At 41.7% G+C, this 8,794-nt stretch overlaps 1 protein-coding gene across 8 annotated transcripts; it reads right to left on the minus strand.

The window, feature by feature from the left end:
• Positions 1–827: 827 nt before the first annotated feature.
• On the minus strand, positions 828–7,185 carry cep70 (centrosomal protein 70). Of its 8 annotated transcripts, XM_065952000.1 has the most exons (18): positions 7,142–7,183; positions 6,455–6,475; positions 6,025–6,124; positions 5,743–5,866; positions 4,417–4,606; positions 3,953–4,128; positions 3,725–3,784; positions 3,543–3,642; positions 3,384–3,472; positions 2,791–2,862; positions 2,642–2,711; positions 2,398–2,550; positions 2,012–2,164; positions 1,756–1,924; positions 1,394–1,502; positions 1,222–1,301; positions 960–1,052; positions 828–927 (listed from the first exon to the last, which is right to left on the minus strand). In XM_065952000.1, exons 2-17 carry the CDS (start codon positions 6,464–6,466, stop codon positions 991–993), a joined length of 1,719 nt encoding a protein of 572 aa, XP_065808072.1. In that variant the 5' UTR covers positions 6,467–6,475; positions 7,142–7,183; the 3' UTR covers positions 828–927; positions 960–990. The 8 variants fall into 8 exon arrangements, with proteins under 8 accessions (XP_065808072.1, XP_065808069.1, XP_020508000.2 ...); XM_065951997.1 differs by having other exon boundaries at positions 828–1,052; positions 6,455–6,535; positions 7,142–7,185; XM_020652344.3 differs by having other exon boundaries at positions 828–1,052.
• Positions 7,186–8,794: the final 1,609 nt, after the last annotated feature.

Below are 8,794 nucleotides of genomic sequence, written 5' to 3' on the forward strand. Positions count from 1 at the left end.
AAAGTAGATCCGTTATGATCCTGAGTGAACACCGCCGTGACGCAGAGTTTCTCTGCATGCCTCATTTCTATGCTAGAGGCGTTCTCTGTCGCCTAGCAACCGAGACCCAGCGGACTGTACCATTCAGCTCTGCCTGAGGGGGTCAACGAAAACATTATTTTTGATGGTTTTATTTTTATATTTTACACCTTGGAATATTATATATATATTTTTTTTTTATTGGAATGTGATTTAATTTAGATTTTAATATCAAAATCCATAAAAGTGGTCCTTAATAAAACTATTTAAGCAGATTTAGAATGATGTCACCTGTTTGTGAATAGTTCAGCTTCAAACTTAACAGTTAAAAACTTAGAAAAATATATAATAAAATGAATAGTTTATTCTGTTTTTATTGGCTCATCAGTATTGAATATTTTTTATTTCTCTTCCTCTCAGAAAAATAAAAACTTTAAAAAAAAAATCTATTTGTTTGTTTGTTTGTTTATCTTTTATATTTACGTGTATTTTCTGAGTCTTCCTTCACAAACACATCATTTTTTGTTTCAGTATTCTTATTATAATCTTTACTTGTCTTGTTAACACACCGCTCTCTCTCGTTAGGCTGAACATTTTAATTATCCTTAATTATAAAAGTCATCATCATTGTCTCATAAGCCTGTTGGGACTTTAATTTAACTGGATTGTTTGTTATGGAAACCTGCGCTGGTCGCTGTGTTCAACAGGACTGAAAAAGGCCGACACCCACCTGAGTCATCCAGGTGATCGCACTACAGGTAGATCAATGAATCACTGTCTTAGCACTTCAATAGACTCGAGTCGCATCATGTCCTTCAGAACCCAATTTTTATTCAAGAACAACAATCAAGTATTATTCTTCCCGCCTTTCAAATTTGTTGAGACTGCACCCACCAACCGGAGAGGCCAACACACACACACAGGCACACACACACACACACACACACACAGGCACACACACACAGGCACAGATCACTCCGCTGTGTGTTTTAAATCCTTCAGAGCAGGAAGGATGTCGTCCAGGTGACTCACACCTGAAACAAACACAACGACACTTCAGTGAGGTTTGGACTTGTTATTAATACGATTTTAACTTATCATCAGAGTCGCCGGGTTTGTCTGCGAATGAAACGTCTGACATAAATGACACGCTCGGGTGGAGATCTTTAAGCCACACCTCTCAGGTCGTTCATTTGGATTTACCTAAAGAGTCTAAAATGTCCAGAACGAGGGCGTGGAAAGCCGGGAAGAACTCATCGTGTTCCTTCACTTTGACGACGATGCTGGAAAATAAAAACAAAAAACAGTCACTGTAGTTCTGCTGCTCCTGCAGGATGTTCAAATCTAAATGTGTGTGCATGCTGTTTTTATAAACCTGTCTATGTCATCGTCTCCAAGCACATTATGGAGGCCAGCTTTGAGCTCAGAGCAGGAAACCAGTCTGGATACCTGGTGCACCACCTGAGCAGGAGGAGCTCTGCTGTCTGGAAAACAAGACAATCAACATCCTGTTCACCTGCAACAAAAAACTACAACAGCCTTCTGGACTTTAAAAAACAAAAGATACAATCTACACTCTTCTGGAGTAAATAAAACAGTCCCCGTAACGCTACTACAGGTGTTCCACAAGGGTCAGTACTTGGTATCTCTCATCACTTATACACATAATTAGCCTACTTGACTTGTGAAAACGATTGTAATGAAAACGTAGGACTGTGGCGATGCTTCAAAGGTCACCTAGCTCCAGGACGTCTCTCAGGTTCCTCATGGCGTTGGTCATCTCTCCCAGGCGGGTGTAGACCTCGTTCATACGGGGGTAAACTCCGCTGAGGGAGGTCACGTCAAACAATTTCTGGAAATGGGACACCATGGAGCCCAGAGTGAAGCGAGTCGGACTCCTGAGGACCTGAAGGACCCACAACATGCAGAGTGAGAAGCCAACATGAACGACTGTGGGTTTATTAATCACATTAAACACGGTGAAGTGCTGCACCTTCTCATCATCGGTGGACACGTTCTCCAGCATGGTGTCCACCTGCAGCATCATGTCCTCCACCTTCACCGTCTCTGCAGCGTTATGACCTTCATCAGACGGCTGCCACGGCATCAGTCTGACAGTCAGATGATTTAAACTCTGCTGCAGGTCCTGCAAACACAGACACATGGTGCAGTCCATCACGCTCAAGACTGAAGGATGAAACCAGTCTCCAGGGGTCACTATTTCTCCACAGAAGAGGATCTCATAGTGGGTACAACATTTTTAAAGACGTCCCCTGAGCAGGTTACTGAGGACTGACTTTTAAGCAGCATCGATTGTTTCCTGTTGCAGACTCCCTTTCTCTCTTACTCCTCATGAGACTGCGTGCAGGTGTTGTTTACCTTCAGTAGGTGGAGCTGCTGAGCCCAGACCTCCACCGTGGGAACGAGAGTCTGAAACTCAGCCAGCTCCGGACCAGCGCTGGAAGCTTTCTGCCTGTGGAGCCGCAGTGGAGCTCTGGGATTGGTCGTAATTGTTCTGATCTCGTCCAATAACTAAAAGTCAGAACGATTTTTATGTCAGATAAAAAGTTGATTTCAGAAAACAACATAAAAGTGACCAGCAGAAAGACGAAAACAGGACAACCTTGCGATAGTTGGAACACACGTCTCTGATGTTATCACTCTTTTCAGGCCTGTTGTCCTCTTTAGGAAACCTGCAATGAAGTAATTAGATCAAAAGAACTCTTGTTTACATGATTCTGTGTTTGCACTTGAATGCACCACTTGTCTCACCTCGTGTTATTGTGTAATATCTCCAGCCGACGCAGTTTGTGTTTGTAGAACTTCACGTCTTTGAGTGTGGGTCTGCAAAAAGAAACACAATCAGCAAGAACCTACAAGAGCCAAAAGCTGCAGTTCCTGTAGTGTCCACTAGAGTCTGTCTCCTGCAGTGACTCAGTCCCCATAGAGCCCCATGTTAAAATGTCCAACTTTACAGCTGCAGTTCCTCCAGTGTCCACTAGAGTCTGTCTCCTGCAGTGAGTCAGTCCCCATAGAGCCCCATGTTAAAATGTCTAACTTTACAGCTGCAGTTCCTCCAGTGTCCACTAGAGTCTGTCTCCTGCAGTGAGTCAGTCCCCATAGAGCCCCATGTTAAAATGTCTAACTTTACAGCTGCAGTTCCTCCAGTGTCCACTAGAGTCTGTCTCCTGCAGTGAGTCAGTCCCCATAGAGCTCTATGTTAAAATGTCCAACTTTACAGAAGCAATAAACATGTTTACTTCTGGCCCAGGGGATCAATAAATGCAGAAATGGAGCCTCAAAATCGGTCATCGACAAACTCATAAGTGACCTCACAGTGGTAACATCAACACACACAAACACACCTGGTCTCCAGCTCTTGTTTTAACCGCTCCACGTCCGTCTTCAGCTCCTCTATTTGAGTTTTGCTCCCTCTCTGCTGCTCCTGGTATGCCTGTGAGGAGATGTTAACGTCAGCTGTTTCAGAGGCAGATTTATCTGAAAACAAACAGCTGTGAGTTCACCTTGAGAACGGTTTTGAAAGATCTGGTCACATGGCTCGATGCTTTCCTGGTCTTCACATTATGGGTTACTTCAGAAGCTTCTGGTTCTCCTTTAAGAGACCTGCGGAGGGGAAGAACATCAGATTTCTTTTTGGTCTTTAAATCGTTAAAATCAGGTGAGATATGCAAGTTAGCGGGGATACCTGAGCTCGTCCAGCAGATGACTCATTTTAGTCTCATAGAAGTCGATCACTTCCAAAACCCTGCAGGTGGAGAGCAGGTAAAATGTAACTAGTCTCAAACTTGTAAAAAAACATTGATTTAATCTGCGTTAAAGCTTAAAAAATGACATCTATTTCTTAAGACAGAAGTGGAGGAGAGGAATGAATCACTCAATATCTCAAAATCTTTTATAAAAAAAGTGTTCTCACTGCTGCTCTGTTGGAGCCTCCTGCCGGCTGACTTTGTCACAGACGAGCTGGAAGGTGTGCTTCTGTCGAGCCAATTGTCGCTCTTCTTCTTTGATGGTGAAATAAAGTTTCCTCTGCAGCTGAGCCGTTTCCTCCTTTTGTCTGCTCAACTTCTGCTGCAGAGAGTGGCACAGCATCTGAGGAGGAGAACGATGTCAGAAAACATTCACTATCAAGCAGTCCCAGAAGGTTTTGACAAGATCAGTGTAAAAAGCTTAAAATCCACATTTGCCTGTTTGATACCAGGGCAGCAAAAATAGGAATCCTAGACACCCACAGTTCTATAATTTATGGTTTTGAATGATCACAGCTCAAAACTGCTCAAATTCCTCTTCATTGCAATTCAGAAAGTGTGCAGGAGTTTCCTGTAGTATTTCTGAGTTTGTCCCCACATGTTTGAAGAAGACGCTAATGAATGGACAGACCTGTGCTTCCAGTGCTTCCTGCCTGTCCTGCTGCAGCTGCTGACTGTGGCTCTGCTGTTGGACGGCCTTCCCGATGCAGCGGTCCTCCAGGTCCTGGACTCTGGTCTTCACCACGTCCAGCAGCCCCTCCAGCTCCGAGACCCTCTGAGACTGCTGAGCCGACCGACTCATGTGCTCCTGAACGTCTTCTCTGGAGACAGAACATTTTCACACCTGGTTTTACGTGACTCAAAGAGGAACAAAATGTTTCTGAATGTCTCCAGTAGAGGAAGTTGCAGGTTGCTGGCCTACCTCTGCAGACATTTCTTAGTTACTTTGACTTGTGCAGCAGCAGCAGACTACAAACTCCCGTCTTCTGTGAGGTCAAATTACTGTTTTTTAAATTGGGTCTGCCGGCTTTGAAGCTGCTTTATGGATAAACCAAATTAATCTTCCTCAATCTCAAATTGCCGCTGAGGATCACGTTGCTTACACTAAAGCCCAAAGATCTACTGGAGCCTATCAGAAGCGGTTTTGAACTTCAGATCTCGCCGAGGGATCATGCCGGTTTATAATGACAGTATTTGTTTTAAGGAGAAATGTGAGCCGCAGTGTTACAGTCAGCTGGTTTGTCTGTCATCAGGCTGAGTCTTCATACCTGCACTCAGGTGTATCTGTGTGACAGGAGGACAGGTGGTCGACACACTCGGCAGATACATTATTAAACAGATACCAACCACACACTGCAGGTATGTCTACACATCAGTACATTTAAACTCTCAGTTTTCACATCGAAAAGCCAAAGAAATGCCAGAAGCTTTAAAAAAATTTACTCCAATTACTTCACTGAATTCCATTTTTTATCAGTAAGGTTACTTTGGTAAATTCTTTACAAAAATCCCAAGAATGAAATCTCTGACTATTCAGAGCGTTAATGTTATCATATTAAATTAAGAAAGTAGTGAAGGAACAACCCCCTCCCCCCCCCCACTGCCCCATTCTATTTACAGTTTTATTTTTATTTTATTATTAATTTTTTTAATTGTATTTTTTTTTTTTTTAAATCTTAATTTAATTATCTTTTCTCTCTTCGTACATTTTCTTTGGATTTTTATCTATTTTTATTTCATTTTATGTTGTATTCTTGTTTGTATTCATGTATGTTTAAAAAAAAAATTATATATACAAATGTGCCAGAATGAACAAAATTTGTGATGAAATATGACAACTTGTAATGAAATAAAACAGCCTGCAATAAAGTATTAAAAAAAACCTGAGGAAGGCGAAGCATCGGGGTTGTGTATATTTTTCTTGTGGGATTAAAAAACTGGAGCATGTTTGTCTCACTTGAGCTGGTTGTTGGTCTTGATGAGCTCCTGGATGAGTGTCTGTCGTCTCTCCGAGTCTGTGAGCATCGTCCTCAGAGTCTGTCTCATCTCAACCGTAGACTTCTTGTCCAGCAGAACCAGATCTAAGACCAAATAAACGTCACTTATATCACACAGTTAGTAGCACACATAGGGCTGGACTACGGGCTTTAGGGAAAGGACAAGAGAAAAAACAAGATGTTTAAAGATGTAATAATTATACAGCCTGCAAATATTAAGATAAAACAAAGTAAAGACTCACCGTTGAGGTTCTTATTCTCCGCCGGATCCGTGAAGTACATCGCTTTAAAGCCATGATGCTGCAGGAGTTTGTTCACCACATCCCACTCTACCTGCTCCTGCTGCGAGACAATCAGAGGCGATAAATAAGAAACACTCAAACTTATAATAACACAGAACACGTGAGCTCTACCTGAAACTGCCTGAAAGTCCACAGATAAACAAAAGTCTTATTCTTTGCTTGTAGAAAATGAGATGTCCCGCTGTGCATGTCCATTCTTAACTCCTCTCAAGCATCACTATCACCTGAGTGCCTTTCTTCATTAAGGTGCAACCGGTGATCAGGTTTCTGCAGCTTTCGCAGCTTTCGCAGCTTTCACCCCCCCCCCCCCCCCCCCTCCACACACACACACCAGCTGACTATAACACACACAGTGTACATGCTGACTCACCTGATCCATCATTTCAGCCCACTGCAGGAGAAAGACTTAAAAGTTCCCAGCCATTTCTTACGCCGAACTCCGTTTAAAAATCTGTCAATTTAAAGAAGTTGGGCAGCGTATTAAAACACAAACATCACACAAAAAAATTTAAAACCACTAAAATGAATCTTGAGGTTGTTTTAGATAATTCGGCATTAAAATGCTGTCTGTATGTTATTACAGTAACATTAAACGGACCTTCTTATTTGAGAGCTTCTCCGCGATAACAGAGGCGACTGTAAATGAGTTTAGCGTTCCTGGCTACATCCTGCGCCGAACTCCGTTTAAAATACAGGCAATTTAAAGAAACTGAGCAGCGAATTACGAAGCACAGTCATTTACTATGTGACAAAACACCTTAAATGAATCATGAGTTCATTTTAGAAATATCGGCACTGAAATGGCATCATTATTTAATTACAATAACATTAAAAAGACCTTTTCTTTAAGCCTCGTTTAAGCGCTCTGTAAGAAAGTTAGCATGTAGCTTCACGTTAGCTTCTGTCGCTACAACTTCATGTTAGCAGTTAATACGTCACTGTAAGCGGATTTAATAAAGAACAATACCGGAATAAGTGACCCGGTAAATTGCCGGATAGTTTTTTTTCCGTTATATGCTGCTACTGTCAAATTACGGATGTTTATTATTGTATTTACTTTACGTGCCGGAGTACGGACGTCTCTTCCGTATTTCAAACAAGTGCGTAATCACATTCAGCCAATCGGAGGTGGGTGTTTGTCTCTCTGACCAATCGCTGTTCAGGACCGATATCAACGTTGTACACATGATGAGAAAACATATATCTGCGTTATTAAAGCTAAATTTAACATTTTATGAAACAGAAAACCATAAACTACATGATATATTAAGAACATTTAACAATGCACGAAACTCTAAAGCATTTTAATGACTTTAAAAGTGCTGATAACTTATTTTAAAGTCTTTATTTCTCTGCTTCTGTAGTTAACACAAGTGACCGCAAGGGGGCAGAAATGTTCCACCACATCTTAAACCTCATTTATAAATTTGACATGTATTAAAAAATGAATCCATGAGAGTTTAAAAACCTTTTCAGACGCTTTTTTTAAACTTAATTTGTAATAGATTACTTCAAGTGAATTGAATTTCCAATTAAAATAATACAAAATCCAAACTTTGCTTTAATAAATAAATTAAAAAGACATTAAAGACTCGTTTTCTTCCTCTGCTTCCAAAACAGAAATTTAAAATTCAGACCCTGCATGGACTCGAAGGTCCCACGTATTACACACCTTTGCTGTGATTTACATCAGGTGATGACATCACCAGGGAGCTGAGCCCATACCACCCTCCACCTGAAAACATCGATTTTAATATGAATCACTTCGATCCTCCTCTTATTGATTACTAATGTCTGACTGAATCATGATATATTACCATAAAAAAGACCATAGGATTTTAATTTCACTGTTTGATGGATCTGATGCAGTTAGTTTTATATCGACTGGTACCAGAATTAATAAATTAATGTAGAATAATGAATGTGCAGAGTCCAGATTTCATGAATAATTATTACTTAATTCTTCTTCTTCTCTTTTTTCTCTTTGAAGAAAATAATATAACATTAAAAGGCAGAAAACTTGTCTGGTGGTGCAGTGGTTAGCGCTGTGGCCTCACAGCGAGAAGGTTCCTGGTTAGAATCCCCGTCTGACAGGAGCCTCTCTGTGTGGAGTCTGCATGTTCTCCCCGTGCATATGTGGGTTCTCTCCGGCTTCCTCCCACAGTGCAAAGACATGCTCGTTAGGTTAACTGCTGACTCTGAATTGTCCTGTTGGTGTGAATGTGAGTGTGTCTGGTTGTTTGTTTCTGTATGTCATCCCTGTGGTTGGCTGGCGACCAGTCTAGGGTGTAACCCCGCCTCTCGCTCAATGAAATGTTCATGAATGTAAATGTTGAAGAATAATCCTTATGTTGAGTATAACGTCATCTTTGTGGTTAACGTCGGGAGCAGACAGCGGTCGAAACATCAGCCTCACACAGGGCACCATTAAGCCTCTAATGGGCTTTGATATCCGGAGGGAGGCGGGTGAGTTGGGTGAGGCGGGACTAATGAGGAGTAGTCCTGATGGATGGACGACCTCAGCCACGCAGCAGCAGAAAGAGAGAGAGAGAGAGAGAGAGAGAGGGAGGATGGGAGATCTGCTGAAATCAGCTGAAATAAAGAAAGAGAGAAAGTCATCAATCTCACAGAGAATCGACCTGTTTCACAAATGATGTGACGACTCATGGATCCTAACAATGCCATCACATGACGCATAAATCCTGACATA

The sequence above is a fragment of the Labrus bergylta genome, chromosome 24, assembly GCF_963930695.1.
Source record: "Labrus bergylta chromosome 24, fLabBer1.1, whole genome shotgun sequence".
NCBI classification, from domain to species: domain Eukaryota; kingdom Metazoa; phylum Chordata; class Actinopteri; order Labriformes; family Labridae; genus Labrus; species Labrus bergylta.